This window comes from Miscanthus floridulus, chromosome 5, assembly GCF_019320115.1.
Source record: "Miscanthus floridulus cultivar M001 chromosome 5, ASM1932011v1, whole genome shotgun sequence".
NCBI classification, from domain to species: Eukaryota; Viridiplantae; Streptophyta; class Magnoliopsida; order Poales; family Poaceae; genus Miscanthus; species Miscanthus floridulus.
This window is the reverse complement of record NC_089584.1, coordinates 147,471,952-147,496,822: the sequence shown is the minus strand read 5'-3', so window position 1 is coordinate 147,496,822 and position 24,871 is coordinate 147,471,952. Positions and strand designations below refer to the sequence as shown.

Here is a 24,871-nt window from a genome sequence, read left to right as displayed (position 1 = left end):
TCGGGTCGGAGTAGTCGAATTCGGTGGGCGGAATTGGCTTGTCGATGACACTGCCGATCAAGCGGTTTAGGGTCGTGACGAGGTGGTTGCTCCTGGGCATGGTTGGATCTTGTCGTGAAGGGTAGCAGCCGCCGCGGCGTTGTTAGTGGTCGTACGGGTGTAGCGCCGCATCGTTCCAGAGAATCAGCTAGCGCTTGTTGGCAGCCAGGCATCATGATGAGACACGATCAGTACATGGAGAAAAAATAATCTAGATCAGATATTTGAAGAGCAAATCAATCTAATCTAGAACGTTGCTAAGAACGACTCACCTGATTTTTTTAGTTATAGATGAAAACTGCCATCTGGCTCACCAAATGATCAGCGCACATCCCTACCTGGCGAGCCAACTGTCGACAAAAGATGCTCGGCAGTCCACCAAGGGGCTACCCATGATGTTAGATTGTTCGGAGGAGATGCGCGTGACCAAGAACAAGATGGCAACAGAGACACAAGAGGGCAATCCACCGAGGGGCTACCCATAATGGTAGATTGTTCGGAGGAGGTGCACGTGACCAAAAACAAGATGGCAATAGAGACACAAGAGTTAGACATGTTTGGGCTACTGGCACGACGTAATACCCTACTCCCGTGGTCTGTTGTTTAGTATTAGCTATCGTATAAGATTGGATCTGGTATTGAATCTGCTATTGGGATGTCTTCTAGGGACCCCTGCACCTCCTTATATATTCTAGAGGGGTAGGATTATAAGGTGAATATCCTATTTGATACAATATCTAATAAATCATAGCCGTGCACGCCGAGCTGAGCCGTGCGCCGTACGTCTCGATCTCATGGGATAGACCACCTTTAAGGCGTAACCCATGTCTTATCTCGTGGGTACGGAGGGCCATATCCCCACAATATCCTATAACGAACTACTCCTAGTTTGGACTTTGGAGTGATAATAATGCCCTTGAGCCCTTGTGGACAAGAAAAAACTGGGTTCTAATAATAGTAATAATGTGTAGAGTGTAGCAGATGATCTCTCGTCGTCCCATCGCACATGAGTACACATGGCACACCCTTGGCATGCAAATGCTTTGCCAATTATTAGCCAGGCAGCTCGCGATCATTGTACACCACGCGGCCGTTGCACCCTACGCACGCAGGACGCAGCGGTGCTGCATATGCTCATGCATCGCCGATCAGTTGGCGGCGAGGCCGAGCTGCTGGAGGTGGTGGTCGGTGTCCTCCGGGTGGTCGTGCAACTCCCTGTGCCGCGGCGGCAGCAACCACACCGGCCGTCCTCCGCCCTCACCATGCCCTTGTTCTCGTCCTGCCGCCATGCGGGCGGCACCATGTGCTCGTCAAGGAGGAAGTCGGCGGCCTTGTTCACCAGCGCCAGGTCCCAGCCACAGAGCCTGAACTCCCAGCCGCGGCCCCGGTAGCCGTCCAGCAGGTGCAGGTGCGCCTCCAGGTTGTGGAAGCACGCCAGGTCCAGCGTGTCCGCCTTGAGGTACGGCGACACCTTGTGGTCCAGCGCCAGGTCCACGCCGACGTGCACGTACACGGTGCCCAGCCCGAGGTCATCGATCAGCCGCAGCGCCGCCTCCGGGAACGACTTCTTGTCCAGGATGTAGAACACGCCGGGCACCGTCGGCACCATGTCGTGCACGTTGACGACGCGCGGCACCTTCACGCCCAGCTCCCGCTCCAGCCGTGCCTTGAACCGCGTGTTCCCCAACCGCGGGCCGGAGAAGGAGAAGACGCACACCAGCGCCGCCCTGCCGTCCGGCGACACGTTGGCGCCCATCTCCGCCACATCGAATGCGCTGAGCGTGGCGAGCGCGCTGCCGAGGCTATGCCCCATCACGGTGATGCTGACCTCCTCGCCGCGGCTGTGGTAGAGCTCCACCAGCTTGTGCACCTCCGCCAGCACCTGCTCCCACGCCGAGTACCGGCACCACCGGCACGCCGCGTCCTTGCCCGTGTAGAGCTCGGCGAAGCCGGACTCGACCTTGGCGCCGGGGTCCGGGCAGGGGATCCCGAAGCCCGCCACGGGGCGCGGCGCCGCCGTGAGGTCGGCCACCCACTCGAGGCGCATGACGGTGCCGCGCCACGCGACGGCCACGTCTCGGCGGCCGATGCGCGCCGTCTCCTCGTCGGTGGACACGGCCACGAAGCCGATGAAGGAGGCGGTCTCGCTCCACAGCCACGCATCTAGGTCGTCGGTGTCTGACCGGTGCTTGCGGGCGCTGACGAAGTTGGGCAGCCGCGCGTTGGAGGTGGCGTAGAGGTAGCGCGTCACCTCGTAGCCCACGCCGACCAGCACGACGTCACGGAAGAAGGTCGGCGGCGGGTACCGGGAGCTGCCGCAGCAGCGGGAGAAGCGGTCGTAGTCGAAGGCGTCGTAGCAGGCCTGCGCGAAGCCGCGAACTCACCGTACCGGATCAGCTCCCCGCGCAGCACCGTGTCGATGGGGTCCAGCAGCACCTCCCAGTTGCCGCGCCCGTGGACCTCCCGCCACCGCGCCGCCAGCTGCCCATCGGAGCGCCCGGGCTTCTCCGCTAGCGAGCCCCGCTCCATGTCCCCGACCATGGGCTTGTCCACCGACGGAGGTTCGGTCGTCGTCGTCGCCGCGGAGGCCAAAAGACGATGAGCCCCGCGGCACTGGTGCAGACGACGCTCACACCTCATCAGAGTAGAGGCGCCGCTGGTCGTCGTCGGGGGCTGCTGCTAGAAGAGCAGCGCCGCCGCCAGCCGGCGGAGGTCGATGGGGAGGAGGTTCGTGCAAGTTGCAAAGATGCCGGCCATCATCGATAATAGTTTCGTAACCTGTGCTACGAGGTAGCTTCTCTCCTTAATGAAGAAAAACGGGTTATATTCCTCGATCACGGAAAAAATAGTTATGCGATCTGGGCAGTGCGTCGTGTGTGTGTGTATATATATATATATATATATATATATGCCATGGAGATAATACCGCATGTCTATCCTTGATTTGATGTTTACAACATCAATCATTCGAACGTGGAAGACCATACCAAACCATACCAAAGAATATCCAGAAGGATACTAGCGTGCGCGACGAAAGACAGCGTAAAAGGGATATACAGTCATTCTACTGTAGCTAGGATAATTATTCTCCGTCCAGCTGTCCAGGCAACAGTAAAGGATGATAATTGAAGACGCCAGCCGCTTCCTTAAGCACGAAGGTTCTTCAATCAAATAATTGAAGACTTCGCCTCGAAGGAACTCCAGAAGATAAGCGCGAAGGACGCTCCCTCAGTGCTATAAAAAGGGACGCCGGGCGCATTTATTCAGCATCGAAGAAAATCGACATTCAGCATCGAAGAAAACCACCAGACACCGAAGACACCCACTCTCATCCACCACCCACTCTACCAACTCTCCACCCACACACATACATATGAAGACATGATCTCAGGAGCATTCTGAGAATCATCCACGAATAATAGTAATCACACACTACCGTTGTATCATTCCACCTTGTAAATTAGAGAATAAAGGAGGTCCCCGTGATCATCCTGCGTTTGTAAGGTAATTCCTAAGGTTTGTGCTAAGTGCTTGAGGTTTTTCGAAAGGGAAAGCCGTATGTAAGTTTGCTCTGTGGAAATAAATTAAGTTTTCCTATTTGAATCCCTGCCTTCCTTCAAGCTCGTTCATATGGGGCGATATCTCTATGCTAGGGATCCTAGAGGAGAAACCTCTGCGTGTGTTGTTCTCGTGTTAGCCCTGGTAGCAGCGTTTGTAGAGAACCCTGTATGCGCAGAGAAGTGTTCCCCTTGAATGGAACTACCTAGGGAGACGATAGAGCCTGAGTCCTGTGTGTTCGTGGCTGGGGATAGCAAGGGAGTAGACCGGATTAGTCTAGTTCTGAAGCAAGTTAGTGATGCATACGGTGAGTACCGAGTAGGACTGTCACAAGCATAGTACGCACGACCGGCTGAATTGTTGGTCTCACCAGCCTGCAGAAGATCCTTAGAAATAATCCGCATAAGCATATTCACTAAGCACCAGATTAGCTAATCGCGAAAGCGACATATCAATATTTATATTCACTAATTGAGCGCTCGCTCATCCAGCGTGCATAAAATATTTGAGCGTGAAAGCGACACTTGCCTTGAATAGTGAAGTGGTTGAGCCACTCCCAGTGAGTGCTCGGGCACTGTTCATATCCCGAATTTGAATAGTAGCCGCGAATTTGAATAGTAAATCTGAATTTGAATAGTGCTATGAATAGTAACTCGAGAATTTTAAAATTTGAATTTTGAGTTCCGAGTTCGCAAACGTAACGGGGGTACCTTCTGACGAGAAGCGAACTCGGAACTCAAAATTCAAATTTTAAAATTCTCGAGTTACTATTCATAGCACTATTCAAATTCAGATTTACTATTTAAATTCGCGGCTACTATTTAAATTCGGGATATGAACAGTGCCCGAGCACTCACTGGGAGTGGCTCAACCACTTCACTATTCAAGGCAAGTGTCGCTTTCACGCTCAAATATTTTATGCACGCTAGATGAGCGAGCGCTCAATTAGTGAATATAAATATTGATATGTCGCTATCGCGATTAGCTAATCTGGTGCTTAGTGAATATGCGTATGCAGATTATTTCTAAGGATCTTCTGTAGGCTGGCAAGACCAACAGTTCAGCCGGTCGTGCATACTATGCTTGTGACAGTCCTACTCGGTACTCACCGTATGCATCACTAACTTGCTTCAGAACTAGACTAACCCGGTCTACTCTCTTCTATCCCCAACCACGAACACACAGGACTCAGGCTCTATCGTCTCCCTAGGCAGTTCCACCCAAAGAGAACATTTCTCTGCGCACATAGGGTTTTCTACAAACGCCGCTATTTGGGCTAACACGAGAACAACACACGCAGATGTTTCTCCTCTAGGGTCCCTAACATAGAGATGTCGCCCCATATGAACAAGCTTGAAGGAAGGCAGGGATTCAAACAGGAAAGCTTAATTCATTTCCACAGAGCAAGCTTACATACGGCTTTCCCTTTCGGAAAACCCCAAGCACTTAGCACAAACCTTAGGGATTACCTTACAAGCGCAGGATGATCACAAGGACCTCCTTTATTCTCTAATTTACAAAGGTGGAGTGATACAACGGTGGTGTATGATTACTATTATTCGTGGATGATTCTCAGAGAGCTTCTGAGATCATGTCTTCATGTGTGTGTGTGGGTGGAGAGTTGGTGGAGTGGGTGGTGGATGAGAGCGGATGTCTGAGGCTTCGGTGGTTGTCTTCGGCTTGAGCATTCGATGATCCATGAATGTGTCCGGCGTCCCGCTTTATAGCACTGAAGGAGCGTCCTTCGCGCTTATCTTCTGGAGTTCCTTCGAGGCGAAGTCTTCAATTATTTAATTGAGGAGCCTTCGTGCTTAAGGAAGCGTCTGGCGTCTTCAATTACCATCCTTTATTGTTGTTTGGACAGCTGGACAGAGAATAATTGTCCTGGCTACAGTAGAGTGACTGTATATTCCTTTTGCGCTGTCCTCCATCACGCACAGATAGTATGCGCTGTCCTCCATCACGCACAGATAGTATCTTTCTGGATATTCTTCGGTATGGTCTTCTACGCTCGAATGATTGATGTTGCAAACATCAAATCAAGGATAGGCATGCAGTATTATCTCTATGACATGTAAGATTTTTCTTATCTTCCCCCAGGCAAATTATTGATAACACCTTATCAACATAAGGAGTATATTTCTTGTATGAATATATTGATATTGAACTGAGTCTATATTGACTCTTCAATATTTTCTTCGTTGTCCACTTCTTCAGGTTGCCATATTTCATACCAAGATAATAATTCACGATATTCTTTTCGTAATTGACATTCTTTACCATAACTTGGCTTTATTAGTCTGCCAACTTCTCTTTGTATTATACTATATCTTCCATAGTATTCTCTCAAGAATACTTTTATTATTTTATTTTGGTACATCATATAATATTCAGAAGCAAATTTGGTATTCCCTTCTAATTCTTTTGCTTCACTGAAAATTCTCCAATTATCATGGTTCGTGTCTTTTACGAACAACTCTTCATAATTTTGCCATGAGTCTGAATTCTATGTAGTAGGAAATTTGTATGATCCCTTTATAATATATATATCATGGTATGCTGGTCTTATTGGTTGTGTAAATTTTGGGGGATTAGAACAAAACTTAATTTTGTATCTACCTTGAATGCATGCTAATTTCTTACAAGCTTCTTTAATAGCTATTCCAAGGTTTGATTGGAGTATCTCTTCAAGTGTACCATATATATCATGAACTAATCCATGATCAATAATAGTCTGCAAAGATATATCATCTCTAATATTTCTTTGTATACTTCTAAAATATTTTAATTTTATATCAGCCTTCAATATTAAGAATCTTTGATGAGGCTTAACAATTAATTTATCATCAAGATGAAGTAAAGGAAAAGTATTTGCATTCACAATTATTCCTAGATGTCTTTCTTTACCTTGGTATAATTTCATAAAGTATTTTTGTATATCATGAAAGGTTTTGTAATATCCTTCAGCATATTTCTTCCAAATTATATCTTTAACATCACGAGTAAAGTATGACAAAGTTTGTTCAGTCTTAAAACTTAATCTAGGAATAAGAAACTCTTGTGGAATATTGTTTAAATATTTGTTTCTTTTTTCCTCTAGAATTACTTCCTTTTCTAATTACACTTTATTTTCTTCATATATTATTTTAGCTTCTGAGTTCTTTTTCATATCGCTTTGCTGTTTTAAACATGACATGCATGCTTGTCTTAAGCATAGCCTACATATTGCTCTTTTTGCTGGATCTTGATAATATATGTAAAATACACATTTTATATTAGGATCGCCTTTTTTATGATTCCACTTGTGTTCACAGTTTATTTGATCCATCATTTTTATTTTTAATCCTGCTAACTCATCAATTAAATCTAACTCTTCATCACTTGATTCTTTTTCTTCATCATATTCTATTTCATCTGTCTCTATAATTGAATATATTGATTCATCATCCATTATATCATCATCACAGACTAAGATATTTTCATTCACACTATCTATTATTTGAACCTTTTCTTGTTCTTCTTGTTTATTGGAATACCTTTTCTTATTTTTGTTAGGACATGTTTTGCTTAAGTGATTAGGCGAGTTGCAGATAAAGCATCTACATGAACTATCATAATTTTTTCTAGGATTATATCTTCTTACATTCCTTTTGTGGAGGAATAGAGCTCTATTATCTGACCTTCTAAGAAAATAACATCTCTTTGTCTTTATATTTCCTTTCTTATAATTCTTAGGATATTTCTTATTTCTAGATCTTTCTTCTCCATATGTCAGGGGTATTTGGACTATTTTATTGTAAAAATTATAGTCTGATTGCTTCATTGATCTTTGGGCTTGTATATTCGTGCATATTTTTCTTAACTGTTTGAAAACAAATGTTATAGCCTGAGAAATATTATATTCTTTACCAATAGTTTCCTTTTTATATTCTTCTAATATCATAGAACCTAAAGGCTCTGGTAATTTATTAAAATATTTTTCTACTATACCTTGGTTATAGCCTTGCTTGGCAGTCGTAGCATTATACAAATAGTGTTGAGAAAATTTCTTTATTCCTTTCCAACTTGTCAGTGATAATTTTTCTATTTCTTTTAATCTTTCATTTTGTAATACAATAAATCCTAATTCAGGATCTTCACCTATTACAATGCTTGATATAATATTTGCAAAATTATATGGATTACTACCAGCCATTTTTAATTGGGCATAATGGTTAGGGAAAGCTTCTACCCATTGTTCTCATAATACTTTGACTGATTCAACTAAAAATGTTTCTAAATATGTAATCATATCTTCTACTTTATTTCCAATATTATGCTGATTTTGTATATACTTTTGGACTATCAATCCTTTCCATATGCTAATTATATTTGACCAATCTATAGGATCATGTGCTGCTAAGTTTAGTATAGCACCATCACTTTTATAATTCTGGAATTGCACCTTCTTTTCAAATTCTTTCTTTTTGAACCCATATGCTTATATTGTCCAGGTATATATCTGTATGCAGGTTCTTCTTTTTCTGGAGGCCAAGTTCCTGGTTTTCTAGTTGGTCTCTCACTTTCTTCTTCTATCTTTATTTTAGGACCTCGTTTTCTTTTTGATGTACTTGGATCTATTTCCATTGCTTCTATGGCATTATTTTTAGGTAACTCTTTATTTTCTAAGGGGTTTATGAGTGTTATTGAGTTATTACTGCATATCTCAATTATATCTTCATCCTCTTCTTCATAGCTTTCTAATAATAACTTATTATTAATTTTCCATTGCTCATCTTCGCTTATATCATTATCTTCTATATCATTTATCTTATCCTTGCTATGTTCTAATTTTTTTTGGACTTCCCTTACCCTATTATCTATTTGTTTTGACACAAAGTCATTTTTCTTTATTGGAATGCTGAATTTCTTAGCATTTAATTCTCTATCTTTCTTGATATTTTCAAGTCTACATATTTCTCGTCTAAAGTAGAGTTTCCTTTCTCTTATAGCAGTCCATTTGCATATCATGGAGGTTTTATATTCATTATGAATTTTGTTTAGCTTTTGCTTATAATGATTTATTTCATTATCTATATCTATTTTTTCCATAAATTCACATATGCTATGCCTTCTGTTTTTTCCAGTTTTGCCTCTGAACTGGATGCTTCTAAATCATATAAACTTTGTTCTTTATAATCTACAAACCTAATACTAGTCAACCCTCTATTATTTTCATAGCTTATGTAATCTTTAGGTTGTTTTAAAATTTTTGGTTCTATTAATGAGCTTATATTCCATTCTTCTCCTGCTCTTTCTTCAGAACTTATTTTAAGAGGACTCATAAATTTTATTTCTTTAAATTGCATACTTTCTACAACATTGTTTACATTTACCTTATATCTGGTTCCACTTCTGTTGGTTAACCTTTCTATAAATTCTATGATTACTAATAAATTCGTTCCTTTAAATTCTTCATATCCTTTAGTTTGAAATCCGAATGCCATCTTATCTATAAATTCTTTAACTAGCATTATTAAGTCTGGAGCTATATATGTTATCAACATATTTTCATTCATATCACCTTCTAAAAATTCTAATGATGCTTTATTTATTGAATCCCATCTTTTATCTAATAAAGTTATTAGAACCTTAGTTCCTAATTTTTTTTCTTGTCATTCCTTTAATTCCAATGATATACATTCCCTGATGTATATATTTATACCCTGAATATTTTAAAGCATTCTCAAATTGTTTACTAACAATTCTTAACAGAACTGGTTCTGTTACTACACTTAATTCTACTTCTCTAGATATTCTATATAGTCCATTTTTATTTTCAAACCAACCCATTTGATATATTTATTGATGCCTTATTTTTCTCAAAGTGTCTTTCTGATATCTTTCAAGATCGCTTTCTAAGTCTATCACTTCTTCTAAGGCTTCAGTATCCTCACATCCTCCTTTTAGTTTATCTTTAAAATTTAGAGGTCTTATGTCTTTATTTACTAGCTGGAGTGACTTGTCTCTTCTAGAGAGGCTCTCAGATACTTTCATCTTTCTGAATTTAAAGATCTAGTGGACTCAACTATTCCTGCTGATGATAACACAATGTCTTTGTTATGCTCAACAATATTATTATCAGTTTTCTTATATAGGAAAGTTATATCTTTTTTAATATAATCACTATTCTGGCTAATTTTACCTAGAGAAACTTTACTTTCTTCTAAAATTTGTAAAACTAAATCTAATTTATTATTAGTAGCTGAATATTGCTCTTCAAGGTGCTTATGTTCTTTTTGCAGTCTATCAAATTTTAGTTCTAGCTCGTCTTGCCTCTTTCCCCAATATATGTAAAAGTTATGTATCAAATCAACTATTAAATTTATCTGTCCGTGAGAGGTATGCCAAGTATGTTCTTCAGAACTATTTAGTCTGCACCTTATATTTATATTCTCTTTAGTAGTGACTGTCTTTCCTGTATTCACTTCTAAATTTAAATAATGTAACTTTTCAATCTTCAACAGATTATATTAAATCCCTTAAATTCAAATTATAATAACCAGGCTCTGATACCAATATAAATGGGGGTACCTTCTAACGAGAAGCGAACTCGAAACTCAAAATTCGAATTTTAAAATTCTTGAGTTACTATTCACAGCACTATTCAAATTTAGATTTACTATTTAAATTCGCGGCTACTATTCAAATTCGGGATATGAACAGTGCCCGAGCACACCGGGAGTGGCTCAACCACTTCACTATTCAAGACAAGTGTCGCTTTCACGCTCAAATATTTTATGCACGCTGGATGAGCGAGCGCTCAATTAGTGAATATAAATATTGATATAGGGAGAGGCTATTCAGCAGCCGGCTACAAAATAAGTTATTCTGTAGCCACCTCTAAGTGGTTTAATATAACGTTATGGTAAATATCCCCCGTGTGTTATAGTAACCCAACTATTGTAAATATGTATTGACATTACGGTAAATTAGTATATAAAATTATGGTAAATGGAGGTGGCTACAGAATAACTTATTCTGTAGCCGGCTACTGAATAGCCTCTCCCTATATATATATATATATATATATATATATATATGTGTGTGTGTGTGTGTGTGTGTGTGTGTGTGTGTGTGTGTCATAGCTTTTATGTGTCGTAGTGGCAGTGGTACGTGCATGATGGCTGATCACGAGTTCGGGAATGTTTGGATCCATTGCCATATTGTAACCTTGCCAAGCAACTGAAGCAAGGTCGATCCATTCCCTCTCGTGCTGTCTTGATTTCTGCAGAGGAGAGCCAAAACGGCTCGCCTGGCCTGGCAAGGTGAGGCAAGATGAGCAGATGAGAACCAAACATGCACTTCGTGTCATGGTGTCTCGATGTACTCTCTCCTGTCGTGTGTCGTCGTCATCCATTGTTGTGTGCAGTGCAGCAGTTTACCAGTTGGCTGGTTCGTATCGTTGCTGGTTCGTGAAGAAGTACTGTAGACTGGTTTGTGTGAGAGAAAAATATTGTTCCGCCTGAAAATTTACGATCGTTTACGTGAAGCTATAGCCAAACGAACAGGCTGTACTTATCTAGTCATGCATGGACACAGCTCAAAGAGAATGTTTGATTTATTTCTCCGTGCGCTCGATTCATATATTTCTTATCACTTCATCAGCTGTTTGATTTTTTTTTATTATTCATGCAACATGTATTTTTATCATATTGTTTGATCATAAAAAAGGAACTATAAATTGTCTCTTGTGAATTGTTGTTTTAACTATCCCGGTTAATTGTCTAAGATTATTGTTTGAAAATTATTAGATATCTAAAATATGGCAACTACCATTTCTTATTGAGAGTTACCATTTCTTTTCACTTTGTCAGTGGCGAAGCTAGAAATTTTTTGAATCCGCGCGATTCTCGTTATGTAAACGTATTTACCTAAAAAAACAATGTTTCTATTTGGCCCTTGTTTAGTTCCCACTTCAAAACTTTACACTCTATCCCATTAAATATTTGGACATATACATGGAGTATTAAATATAGAGTAAAAAATAACTAATTATACAGATTACGACTACTTTATAAGACGAATTTTTTAAACCTAATTAATTTATGATTTGACAATAAAGTGCTACAGTACCTGATGGCCTTATGGGCTACCGTGTCCTACCTGGCAGGCCCCCTGCTGGTGCTGGACCATCTCGTGCACTTCTCCGATTTGTGCTGTCGTCGTCGTAGTTCACACTTACGAACACGTGCCACCTTTGCAGTGTACGGTTTGAAATACCAGCTGGAGATCTCGTTATTTCATTTTAATTTCATCCTAAAGAAAAATGGAAATGGGTCAATAAAACCCTTAAAGTATGCAACGGAGACCTAACAGCAACCACACAGTGTGCTTCAAAAAGAGTTCATAGGCGCTAGAATATTAGCTGATTCCTCCATTTCAAATTATGAGATATTTTAGCTTTTTAGTAGAAATGCAACTTTGGTTATTCATAAACACTATGTCAATATATTTAAGAAAGTCAAAACATCTATAATTTAAAACAGATGGAGTATATACTAGTAGAACGAATATAGAACCAAGGAGATAGAGTAATTCATAGTAAAAACACACACACAAAGACATATGAACTGCTACCCCATCCATAAAAGAATGCAATTTTTGAATTTTGAGGAGTCAAACGGACTGAAGTTTGACTAAATTTATAATAAAAAGTACAAACATTTTTGATACAAAATAAGTATCATTAGATTAGTTATAGAATATATTTTCATAATAATTTTATTTAGAGACATAAATGCTAATACTATTTACTATAAATTTGGTCAAACTTGAGCTCAATTGATTGACGCGGATACCATAATTATATTCTTTTGTGGACGGAGGGAGTATCATATAAGAAATAAAGGATATTACTTTTTTCACTCACTCCCTCCCTCCCTCCCGGTTCAGGGTGTCGACGCCATTATTGATGTTTCCGCCACCAGGGGAGGAGCTCAAACCCATTAGCTCATTTAACCTTTTCAATCTAGCGACTAAAGTGATGTTGACTGTTGAGCAACAAATTATTGTGAAATAGGCTCTCTTACCAAAATAAATGCACGCCTCATATTTTGAGAAATATATCACCAATCTCAAGTTTGACCAAGTATATATATAAAAATATTAATGTTCATGATTATAAATAAGCATTATTATTTGGATGTATAAATATTGATACTATTTTTTTTTATAAATTTAGTTAAATTTAAAATTATTTGACTTTTTGAGATATCATATGAGTATTTATATTTATTTTGGGAAGGAGGTAGAAAGAAAAAAAAAAGTCCCTGTTTAATTTGGAACACGTAAAAAATCATGTTAATGTGCTTTTCCTATAAAATTGCATTAAAACCGGGCCTAAAGGTCTCGTCCGATGGTGGGAAATATGCAGACCCTTGCTCGATGGGATTGAGGGGGGGGGGGGGGGTTTCCTATAATAGGAAGCAGGACCATTCACACCGCTTCGATCCAAACTCTAGCTAGCTCAGGGAATGGTATTTGAAATGGGAGGTGCAACTATTCATCAGGTCGACTCAATTTACAAAGAACACTGTTGTTCTGGTGGTTCCATAACGTGTGACGTGACTTTGTAGGGTTGGTTGGAACTTGGATAATGTTTTCCCTTGGTTTAAAATTATAAAACATTTTATCTTTTTAGATATGTAGTTTTTGCTGTGCACTATACACTATATCTAGATACATGATAAAACCAACGTACCTAAAAAACCAAAACATCTTTATAATTTAAATAGATGGAGTACTTGGTCCGTCCATATGTTTTACTGATTTTCCCAGATAGTCCATACTAAGGTTTTCAGGATTCCACTAGACATGCATTGTATATATTTTCCTTATCATTCGTAAATTAGTATTCTATAATTTATGATAGTGTTTGAGAGGATTAAGATCTTAATTATAATACATGGTTAATTTTTCATAGACAATGAAGGGTATAATTCATGTTTTTTTTAGTGGAGGGTATAATTCATGTGCATCACTGCTTTTGTTTTCTTGAAGAAATGGGGCCGTATTTCACGTGTACTCCTATACTGCAGTCCTTACAAAAACATCCGGAGGGAACAAAAAATTACGTGTTGGTCCATGCGCGGTTTGTAGGCCTATTCGTGGGCTACATCCAAAAACATTCGAGTCCCGTTCGTTTTGGGCCCCAAGCCCACCGGTCCTGTCCGTCGCTGTCGTGGAGAAGAAACACACCAGCGCAGCGCTATCCACAACCATCAGCGCTAGTATCCGCAGCGCCCGGAATGGCGGCACCCTCCCACGTCCTCCCCTTCCTCTCCCCCGCCGGCGGGTGCGCCGCCTCCTCCGCCCGCGCCCGCTCTCACTCCCAGTCTGGCCGCCGCGCTGGCCTCCTGCGCTGCTCGGCCGCGGCCGGCCAGGCGGGCTTCTTCACCCGCCTCGGCCGCCTCATCAAGGAGAAGGCCAAGAGCGACGTCGAGAAGCTCTTCTCCGGCTTCTCCAAGACCCGCGAGAACCTCTCCGTCGTCGACGAGCTCCTCACCTACTGGAACCTCGCCGACACCGACCGCGTCCTCGACGACCTCGAGGAGGTGCGCCTAGCCAGCACCACCTCACCTCTCCCTTGGACTCTCTCTCTGCTGTCTGCTCCATCGGTTCGGTTCTGATGGTGTTCCTTGCTGATGCACACCCGTCACCCAGGCGCTGCTGGTCTCGGACTTCGGACCCAAAATCTCGTTCCGGATCGTCGACACGCTCCGCGAGGAGATCCGCGACGGCAAGCTCAAGTCCGGCGCCGAGATAAAGGTCAATTCGATCGGTTTCGGCTGCTGTTTTTCAGTTTCACTGAACATTTTCGTTTATTTAGCTGTTTAGCGACTACATTTTACAGTGTTGAACTGTTGATGGTCGATGGTGGTGCAGGTCGCGCTGAAAAGGTGCATCCTGGAACTGCTGACGAGCAAGGGCGGCAACTCGGAGCTCAATCTCGGCTTCAGGTTCTGCTCCCTCCTGCCTACGAGAATCTTTTGTTGATTGAGGTTTGAGAGGTCTCAATGGGCTCTGTCATTGTGCCAGGAAGCCGGCTGTCATCATGATCGTGGGAGTGAATGGCGGTGGAAAGACAACCTCACTAGGTACACAGTTTGCTGCATTGTTGATTGCGCTGCTTTCAGTTAGATAAACTTTTGTCTGTCGAGCTTAATTATACACTGATTTTCAACTGGAAAAGGCACTCTCTGTTCATAGTAATTTAGAACTTTGTGGTCATAGTTTGAGTACATCAGTATATCACATTTGCTTTGGACTCGATCCACTGCTTAGTTTGCCACTTTACTTAATTAATTTTGAAAGGATGTTTTCGATGAATTCAACAACATGATGCTATCAACTGGTACCATAGATTGATCATGCTTTTCATTTGTTGTATTATGCAGGCAAGCTTGCTTATAGGTTTAAGAACGAAGGAGTGAAGGTGAGTCTATTTTCTTGACATCTCCTGTTTTATAGGCTTAGTTGTGTGGGAAAAGGTCCAGCTATATGTATTGCTTCAGGACATTGCTTCTACAGTGTAGTTATAATGTACTGCTTACACTCTATTTATTGTTTTTGATCAACCATGTTTTCCCACAAATAAATTAATCAGTTTGCGTCTCCTGCTTGGAAACATAATATAGGTATTGATGGCAGCAGGTGATACCTTCAGAGCAGCAGCTCGTGACCAGCTAGAAGTTTGGGCTGAGAGAACTGGTTCTGAGATTGTCATTGACAATGATAAGAAGGCACAGCCTCCAGCAGGTATGACCACATGGTCTGCCGAGCATTATGAAAGCACTTTGCTCCCTCATTGGGACTATGCTCTTATGTTTCATCTAATTTGACTTGTTTGGTAGTTCTTTCGCAGGCAGTAAAGCGCGGGAAGCGTGAGGGGTTTGATGTGGTTCTGTGTGATACATCAGGAAGTATGGTTGTTGTTACAGACTTCGATTATCATCTGTTTAGGTATTTACTTGATGGGGGCTGAAATTAACTACATTGGAGCATCTTTTGCAGGACTTCATACAAATTACGGTTTGATGGAAGAGCTGGTTTCTTGCAAAAAAGTCCTAGCTAAAGCGCTTCCTGGTGCTCCAAATGTATGCTGTATTCAATGTATACAGATTTAATTTGATTTATTATTTGCTCATTTTTAGTTGGTAATAACTACATATTGTCTAATGGTCTCCAGGAGATTTTGCTGGTCCTTGATGGAACGACTGGCTTGAACATGTTACAGCAAGCAAGGGAGTTCAATGATGTAATCACTGCACCTGATAATTCAGTATTAAATTTCATCATCATTCGTTCAAGAGGACTATTGGTGTCCTCGCTAAAAAAAGGAAAAAGGGGAGGATTATTGGTGATGTTGTACTCTCTTGGCTCTTTTCTAGGTTGTAGGAATCACTGGATTCATCCTGACAAAGCTTGATGGCACTGCGCGCGGTGGCTGTGTGGTAGGCACAGCTTTGTTGCATAAACAAACTGAAAAATGGCCATTGTTACAGTCTCACCTGTGGATTTTCTTGCTTGGTCTGTTACAGGTTAGCGTTGTGGATGAGCTTGGAATCCCGGTGAAGTTTATTGGGGTTGGTGAAGGGATGGAAGACCTACAACCTTTTGACGCTGAGGCATTTGTTGAAGCCATTTTCCCATGAATTCGGGTTTTGGGCATACGTGTACTGTAAAGCTTTTTGACTCTGTCGTTGCTTTGGCTCTTCATGTAAGTTATTCTTGTTGTGTCCATTGAAACTACAATAGTGTAGGAACTAGGAAGCACAAGGCCAGGGTCGAGACGAATTGGAGTCCGAGCTAAGCTGAGACAGAATCACAGAACTTGTCTTCCGGTCTGTAACGAGCTAGGAGCTGAAGTTTTTGTTGGTGGAGTTTGTGGACCTGCGGATCCCTTGTGTAAGAGGCTGGTAACTGTAAATTTCGAATTGCACTGGGAGGATTCGGAGAAAGAAATGGGAGAATATACTAGATCCTAATTTCTTACACTAAATGTAACTGAATTCTTGGATTATCTGCGATCTCAAAAGTTACAGATGTGCTAAGGTGATAAGGAAACTCGCACAACGCTAAGAGCGTGTTTGCCAGGGCTTTTTGCAGTTCCGGCTCCTCCTGCACCCCGTAATGTAGCAACACTGTTTATAGGAGCTGTTTTTCTCTCTCCGATCAAAAAGTCACGATTCGTGCCGCCTCCGGCTCCGGTTCCTTCGGTACCCTAATTCAGTCTACGGCAAGCAGATGAGAGGCTACATTAAATAGCATTGAGTAACTAGTGATATGCCGGCAAGAATTCAGGACAAGTTTTTGGGGGAGTAGTTTGGTCCTCGGCCTGGACCCCACGCAAGAAATAACTTATAGATTTGTCACATCAAAATAATTGTAAATTATAAAATAACTCCCGTTGCAACGGCGAGACATATATGCGAGTACTACTCATCTTGTTCCAATTTTATGTTGTTTTAGTTTTTTTTCTCAAGCAATGCAAGATAGGTTTTATTAGTTTTGTTATGATTCAAACTTCTCTTGTTTTGATAAGTTTATAGAAAAAAAACAAAACATCTACGGCATCAAACAAAATTTATTAGACATGCCATGACATATATTTTAATTTCATATTTGTTTGATAATATTGACGCTAATATATTTTTCTGTAGATTAGATCAAAGTTACTTTAAGTTAGAGAAATACAGGGAGATACAAGTAATATTTTTTTTAAAAATAAAAAATAATATATAACAATAAAAAGAAAAAAAAAGATGTTGCGCGCCACGGACCATGCTTGTGGCTAGTGGGCCAAGACTGCGAGACGCGTGAACCAGCAGTGGCCTGCTTCTTACTATGGTTTCTAGAGAGAGAGAGAGGAAATGTACACTTTGCATCTACAGTACTCCACCGTACTCCTCGACAGTCGACACAACCCTCCGCCGATTATCCTCCCCGCCGGCGCCCTTCCCTTCCAACAACGGGAGCTCGGATCCTCCTTTCTCCGGCCACTCAACCTCTCTAGGCGCAGGGAGGATTTGAGGGGCTCGTGCTTCGCGGCCCTTCCGGCGGTGCCGTCCACAGTCGCCCTGCTGGATCGATCGATCGAGCTCCCGACTGGACGGATCGTGATTCTCGCTGGTGGTGCGTCGTCGTCGCCACCGCACGAGTCGCGCGCGCCCTTTCACATCCACCGCCGCCCTGGATCGGGCTCCCCACCAGTCGATCGGATCGAGCTTCTGATCGGCCCATCGCCGCCGCCACTACCCGAAGTGCTGAGGCCCTCGCGCCGCTGCTGCTACGCGAGAGCTATCCTATTCCTACATCCACCAAGAACAATCAGTCAAGCACGATAGATCAGTATGGTTGGACCAATAGCGAGTGTCTCCACAGGGGTGATGAACTCCCTTCTCCACAAGCTCACCGCGCTGATCGAGGGGGAGTACAAGCACCTCAAGAGCGTCAAGGGCGGGATCCTGTTCCTGAGGGACGAGCTCAGCAGCATGAACGCCCTACTCGTGAAGCTATCAAACAACGAGGAGAGGCTGGACGAGCAGTCCAAAGAGTGGAGGAACAAGGTGCGCGAGCTGAGCTACGACATCGAGGACTGCATCGACCTCTTCCTGCACGTGGTGAAGCGCGGTGGTGGTGGCGCTGATGCCACCACCAGTATCGTCCAGAACACCGCCCGGAAGATCAGGAACATATGGTCGCGCCACAAGATCGCCGGCGTGATCCAAGGGCTCAAGGCTAGCGTGGTGGAGGAAAGCGATCGGCGGTTGAGGTACAAGCAATGTTTTAAATCTCCGGCTATAGCCTCCGCTATCTCCGGCTATAGCTGTTTGAGAATGATTTAGCTAAGTTTTTCCATGTATAAGTTAGCTCTTAGCTGCTGCTATAGCCTGCTACAGCCGGCTATAGCCTGTTTTCGGACATAGAAAGCTAAATGGCTTAGCCGGCTATTTAAAACCTTGGGTGCAAGGTCGATGCTTCTGTCGTTGCTGCTGACATGAGTGCGACGACCCAGATCGATCCGAGGCTGCCGGCGTTCTATATGGAAGCTGATAGGCTCGTTGGGATTGATGGCCCAAGGGAGACGATCATTCAGTGGCTGATGGAAGATGACTACTCATCGACAGAGAAACTCAAAGTGGTATCCATTGTGGGTTTTGGTGGACTTGATAAGACGACTCTCGCGAATCAAGTGTGCTGCAAAATCAGAGCCCAGTTCGTTTCCGCAGCATTTGTGCCAATTTCAAGGAATCCAAACACGAAGAAGATACTGACCGATATGCTCGGGGTGGAGTTGATGCGTCAGATGATGAGCGGCAGCTTATAGACAAGCTCAGAGCATTCCTGCAAGATAAGAGGTATATTCAAATCTTTCAAGTATATGTGTCAATGTTAAAAACGAACTGGCTTATGACACTAGAAGGGGCATATAACGATATAAGTATATGTATCAATGTTAAGTTTTGTTGAATTATGATAATTTCACTGCATGTTGTTAGCTGCCCTGATATGCTTTGAAAGTGTGCATACTTTAGCATTTGTGATTCTGATGTTGAGCTTTTGAATGTATTATTCCTTGCAGGTACCTCATCATCGTTGATGATATTTGGAGCATAGCTGCATGGGAATCTTTAAAGTCTGCTTTACCTGAAAATAATATGTGCAGTAGAATAATTACAACCTCAAGACAAATTGATGTGGCTCAATCCTGTTGCTCTAGTTTAGAAGGATATATTCACAACATTCAACCTCTAAGTGATGAGGACTCTCAGAAGCTGTTTTATGAAAGAGTTTTCCAAAGTAAGCATTGCTGCCCTCCTCACTTGGAAGTAGTTTCTCATGCAATTATAAAGAAGTGCCATGGTTTGCCACTAGCTATAATAACAATAGCTAGTTTGCTAGCTAACAAGAATTCGGATGCAAAAGAGCAATGGGAGCAAGTCAAAGATTCTATGGTTTCTATACTCAATGCACAATATGTTGGAGATATATTGTTGCTTAGCTACTATGATCTTCCTTGCCATTTGAAGACATGCTTCTTATATCTCAGTGTATTTCCAGAGGACTATAGGATTGATAGAGAAGAATTAATACGGATGTGGATAGCTGAAGGCTTTATAACTCAAGTGAAGGGACAATCCTTGGAACAAATAGGAGAAAACTATTTTAATGATCTTATCAATAGAAGCTTGATACAACCTATTGATATGATGTATGTGTTGGTTTGATCTCCCAACCACAGTGGCCCAACGGCCACTTGGGCCTTGACCTCGCGCCCTGATCGGGGGCGTCCAGTCCATCTATGGCTGGCGGGCCCCCGTCACACTGCGCATTAAATAGAGGTGGGGGCCGGCGGCTCTCAGAACGAGGTTTGCCTGAGCCGTACGCCCCACCTAGAAACCCTACTCCGATCTAACAGAGGGACGCAGCCAGTGACGGGAAGCACCGCCGCCGCCACTGCACTGCGCTACCACGGTCTTCACTGCGTCGCTCTCTCTTCTCCGACCATCGCTGCCTAGCGCAGAACTTCACCGATGAACCCGATGGCGGGATCCGGCTCCTCCTCAATACCCCCACTGTATTGTACTCTGATGACCTACTGTGATTGATTCTAAGATGAATGTGATCGTTGAGGGAGTAAGACTGTCATAATAACAATACCCTAAAGTAAAGAAATAGCTAAATTCCTGGACCTTTTACAGTTCCAATAGGAAGATAGCATAGTCGGCTAGTATTCATACTGGACGAGTTCAGAGTTATCAAGGCGGTGCTAAACGCGCCATATGAGTTTTTAGCAGATTAAACCCAAAATAAAAAATTTGAAGATACACCATCTTTACAGAAGACAGAGTAATCTGGGGGAGCATGGTATATACATACCTAAGGCTTGAATAGAAGTGGGATTATATATCCACTACAGTGTTTTAGAGCAACAAATTGCTTAATACATATTGATGTTGTATGACGTATACAACACCTGATGTTAGCTCTTAAAGAAGATGAATAAGTAAATAAGGATCTTGTGATACAGGAGGCTATAGAACAATTGCCTTTTGGCAATGAAGAATAACAATAGCCCCATATGCAAGAAGTGTCATGAGGCCCAGAAGGTCTCAAAGAATAAGAAAATAAGATATTTCTGGTGACTAAGGAGTCAATGTTAAGAAAGAAATTCAAATAGAGGGTAATTTCACCTCATTTGAAAAAGCCATGAGTGGCGTTCACTCATCTAAATGGCAGGAAGCAAAGGAAGATGAAATGAAATCGATGAATACCAACGATGTTTGGGACTTAGAAGAAATTCCTCATGGAGCCAAAACAGTAGGCTGTAATGGGTCTAAAAAAAATGTGACTCCAAAGGAAATATAGAAAGATATCCAAAGGGTATATATTGAAAGCTATAAAGGACCACTTATGGCGAAATGATTTACACAAAGAGAAGGAATAGATTATAATGAGCATGCAAAGATTTTTTTAGAATCATAATGGTGTTAGTGGCACATTACAATTTAGAGTTACATCAGAAAGATGTAAAGACATATTCCTCAACGTGGATTTGTATAGAAAAGTTTTCATGGCACAACCCAAAAGGTTTTGTCGTGGAAGGAAAAGAACGTAAGGGATGTTGCCTGAAGAAATCCATTTATGGATTAAAGCAAGCTTCAAGACAGTGGTACTTGAAGTTTGACAGTACAATAAGAAAGTTTGGGTTTAAAGAGAATGTAGAGGACAATTATATTTATGCAAAGTTTAAACATGGAAAATTTATTTTCCTAATCCTGCATGTGGGTAGCACCTTACTCGCTAGTAGTGGTGTTAATCTACTGTTGGAGAAGAAACAGTTTTTGTCCTCAAGTTTCAATGAGAATGGTCTTGGTAAAGCGCCATTCGTTCCAGAAATTGGAACTTACCGAGACAAAAGGAAAAGGGGTATTAGAACTATTTCAAGTGTATACTTAGAGAAGATTCTAAAGAAATAAAGTATATATGTGAGTAAACCAGGGTAATAGTTTTGAGAACTTCCAGTGTTCCAAGAACCAATGTAAGATCGATAAAAAGGACGTCCTATATGCTTCAGCTGTTGGAAGCTTAATGAATGCTTATAAGTAAGAACTTACCCTGACATAGTTCATATATCCGGGATGTTTTGGCAGAAGTTCAGTCTAGATATAGATCACTGGAATGGAGTTGAGAATGTTTTGCAATTGTGCAAAGATTTATAGGCCTCGAGTAAGAAAGAATAAGTACTCTCAAATAGTTGTGGGTACAAATGTTAAATTTTAACGAGATGTTTAGTGAAACCCACGTAGTAGCTAACACTCGCAGTTGGAGTTTTATTATGAAAAAGCTCCAAAGAAACAGTTGTGGTGTCATCAAAGATGCATACCCACAGTATAGCTAGTTATGAGGCTTAAGGACAGGCGAAATGGTTAAAAGAACTTACACCCGGAATTGATAATGGTATTCAACAGCAATAACCATTTAAGTAGTTCGCTCCTATAACAACGGTCTAAGTGTGCTGCCAAACACATTGACGTTAAAGTTATACGTTGTGAAGGAGAAAGTCCGGAATCATACTAAAAGTATTGAACATATAAGTAACAAGCAAGTGCTTGTGGATCCGCGTACAAAAGGCTTACCACCCAGTGTGTTCAGAGAACACACAGTCGACATGGGTTTAAAGGAAAGCCTATGATTTCCGGACAATAAAGGGCCCAAAGTTAAAGAATCTGTTTCAGAACAGGGACGTGTATTGTAGCTGTTAAATCTATCGACGATTGACCGTGACGATGAAGCATGCTCTATGCACTAATCTGTGATGGAACAAATAAAAGTGAAAGGGATTAAAGTCAAAGTTTAAAGTTAAAGTATGAGTTGAGATCAAGGGGGAGAATGTTGGTTTGATCTCCCAACCACAGGGGCCCAACGGCCACTTGGGCCTTGACCTCGCGCCCTGATCGGGGGCGCCCAGTCCATCTATGGCTGGCGGGCCCCCGTCACACTGCGCATTAAATAGAGGTGGGGGCCGGCGGCTCTCAAAATGAGGTTCGCCTGAGCCGTACGCCCCACCTAGAAACCCTACTCCGATCTAACAGAGGGGCGCAGTCAGTGACGGGAAGCACCGCCGCCGCCACTACACGGCGCCACCACGGTCTTCACTGCGTCGCTCTCTCTTCTCCGACCGTCGCTGCCTAGCGCAGAACTTCACCGATGAACCCGATGGCGGGATCCGGCTCCTCCTCCTCAATACCCCACTGTATTGTACTCCGATGACCTACTGTGATTGATTCTAAGAGTCTAACAGTATGATGGTAGGGCTGGTGGCTGTCGAGTCCATGATATGGTGCTTGATCTTATCATATCCCAGTCCACAGAACAGAACTTTACCACAATAGTTGAAGGCCATGCATATAAGTCCAATAAAGTTCGCAGGCTCTCTCTTCAATCCAGATGTATGGGAAACGGAGTGATGCAGGAGATTATGGACAGGTGCTTGCAGATCCGTTCACTTATTAGCTTCCATGAATTAGATAAGCAAACATTTCAACTTTCAAAGTTCTGTTACTTGAGAGTATTGGTTTTGGAAGATGAGGATTATGGGCATCTTGGTAACCAGCAAATCAAGTATCTCGGAAGCCTTATCCAGTTAAAGTATTTGAAACTCGATTCTGCTGGTATTACCAATCTTCCAAATAGAATTGGACACCTACAGAATTTGCAGACACTAGATCTGAGTGTCAGTATTATAGAAAAAATTCCACCAACCATTGGTCGTCTGCAAAATTTGGTTCACTTCCTTGTTGGTGGTTATTATGTGTATTTTCCTGATGATATCGGAAATCTTCAAGCCTTACGCACGCTTTCATTCGTTTGCCCTTGTAACCCGGTGAACTTTGTGGGACAGCTCAGAAGATTAACCAATCTAAGGATCATTGGAATCCAACTGCATTGCAGTTGCAGAGATAAACTTGGTGATCATGACATGGAGAGGTACCAGGAGTCTTTAGAGTCATCTCTCACTCTGTTGGCCAAACACGAGCTGAAGTCACTGGAGATTGACTTTGGAGATTACCCAGCAGCAGATAAACTGATGGATTCAATATGCAGTGATGCTCGATGTCTTCAGAAGCTCATATGCTGTCCTTCTCTTAGTTGACTTCCGCAAAGGGTGTCATCTCTTGTTAGTCTTGCCCACCTTGGCATTGGTGTCACTAAAATTAAACAGGAAGAGCTCTGCATACTCGGAGGCATTCCCTCACTGCTTTACGTCAGTCTGATTTCAAGTGAAGCCCCTGGTGACAGGCTCACCATCGGCAGCCAACTATTCTGTTGCCTGAAGGAGTTTGTTTTCTGGACCAAAGGGATTGGTGGGCTGAGGATGGTTTGTGAAAGGGAAGCGATGCCTGCCAATGCTCAAAAGATTTAATCTCGAGTTTAACGCAGAAGAATCAGAGTCTGATATGGGTTTTGAGTTCTCCTTTGAGCACCTTGCAAGCCTGGAGAACCTCAGTGTCGACATTTATTGCTATGGTGCTACTAGAAGTAGGGTAGAGGCTGCAGAGGCTGCCATCAGGAACACAGCCAGCATCCATCCTGGACGCCCCACACTTCAAATCAAGAGATGGTCCGAAGACCTAATGGTCGAGGACAAGGATGAGAAGGAAACATGGCTGAAAGATTATACAACAGACGGTAAGGAGGTTCAGCCAGTCTAGCACTTGGTGTCATCGGAGTTAAGAAGCTGCAAGGCTGTGAGGTACCCGATCAGTTCAGCATTCGAGTTTCTTATGCTAGCATCAAAGTTAATAATATTTTGCTAAATTTAGGTGAGGACGAGGTTGATGCTATGGAAGAAAGTGAAGAAACGGTGGCTAACCAGGAAAATGACCTCGAAGATCTTTATGTGTCCAAATATCCGAGGTGAAGAACATGAGAGAAGTCCTCATAATGTTGCACCTTTATTTAATAAATAATGGATAAGTTCCGGTTTCAGACAAGAGACCTCTTCATAATGTTGCACCTAAACCTGATGATGCTTGGGAGTCAAATTACTAATTGTTGATTACCGTGTGTGGTGACTATAATTTGTATCTATTTATCTTGTATAGTATTATTCCGATGTTTCTTTGGGATGACGTGGGTAATGTTTGGGCGCTCGGGTTCAAGAGTCAAGAACTCAAGAATGACGGAGGGGGGCAGGTTGCATGTAGTTGGGCTGGACTGATTTGGG

At 42.3% G+C, this 24,871-nt stretch overlaps 1 protein-coding gene and 2 pseudogenes across 1 annotated transcript; 2 read left to right on the top strand and 1 right to left on the bottom strand.

Annotated features, from left to right (window-relative positions):
• Window positions 1-1,187: 1,187 nt before the first annotated feature.
• LOC136454053 (phospholipase A1-Igamma1, chloroplastic-like) lies at window positions 1,188-2,799 on the bottom strand (annotated as a pseudogene).
• Window positions 2,800-13,798: 10,999 nt separating this feature from the next.
• On the top strand, window positions 13,799-16,632 carry LOC136454052 (cell division protein FtsY homolog, chloroplastic-like). The gene is made up of 11 exons (XM_066454603.1): window positions 13,799-14,192; window positions 14,302-14,406; window positions 14,524-14,597; window positions 14,677-14,735; window positions 15,036-15,073; window positions 15,276-15,396; window positions 15,492-15,560; window positions 15,652-15,734; window positions 15,827-15,895; window positions 16,029-16,091; window positions 16,179-16,632. The coding sequence occupies exons 1-11, from the start codon at window positions 13,887-13,889 to the stop codon at window positions 16,290-16,292; spliced, it is 1,101 nt and encodes a 366-aa protein (XP_066310700.1). The 5' UTR covers window positions 13,799-13,886; the 3' UTR covers window positions 16,293-16,632.
• An 881-nt stretch (window positions 16,633-17,513) lies between these two features.
• LOC136454050 (disease resistance protein RGA5-like) lies at window positions 17,514-24,706 on the top strand (annotated as a pseudogene).
• The last annotated feature ends 165 nt before the right edge of the window (window positions 24,707-24,871 follow it).

Excerpts from the sequence above, each read along its gene's own strand:
- LOC136454052 (XM_066454603.1), top strand. The coding sequence starts at position 13,887 with ATGGCGGCACCCTCCCACGTCCTCCCCTTCCTCTCCCCCGCCGGCGGG. Across the intron at positions 14,407-14,523 it reads AGTCCGGCGCCGAGATAAAG|GTCGCGCTGAAAAGGTGCAT; the intron begins GTCAATTCGATC and ends ATGGTGGTGCAG. Across the intron at positions 15,896-16,028 it reads AAGCAAGGGAGTTCAATGAT|GTTGTAGGAATCACTGGATT; the intron begins GTAATCACTGCA and ends GCTCTTTTCTAG.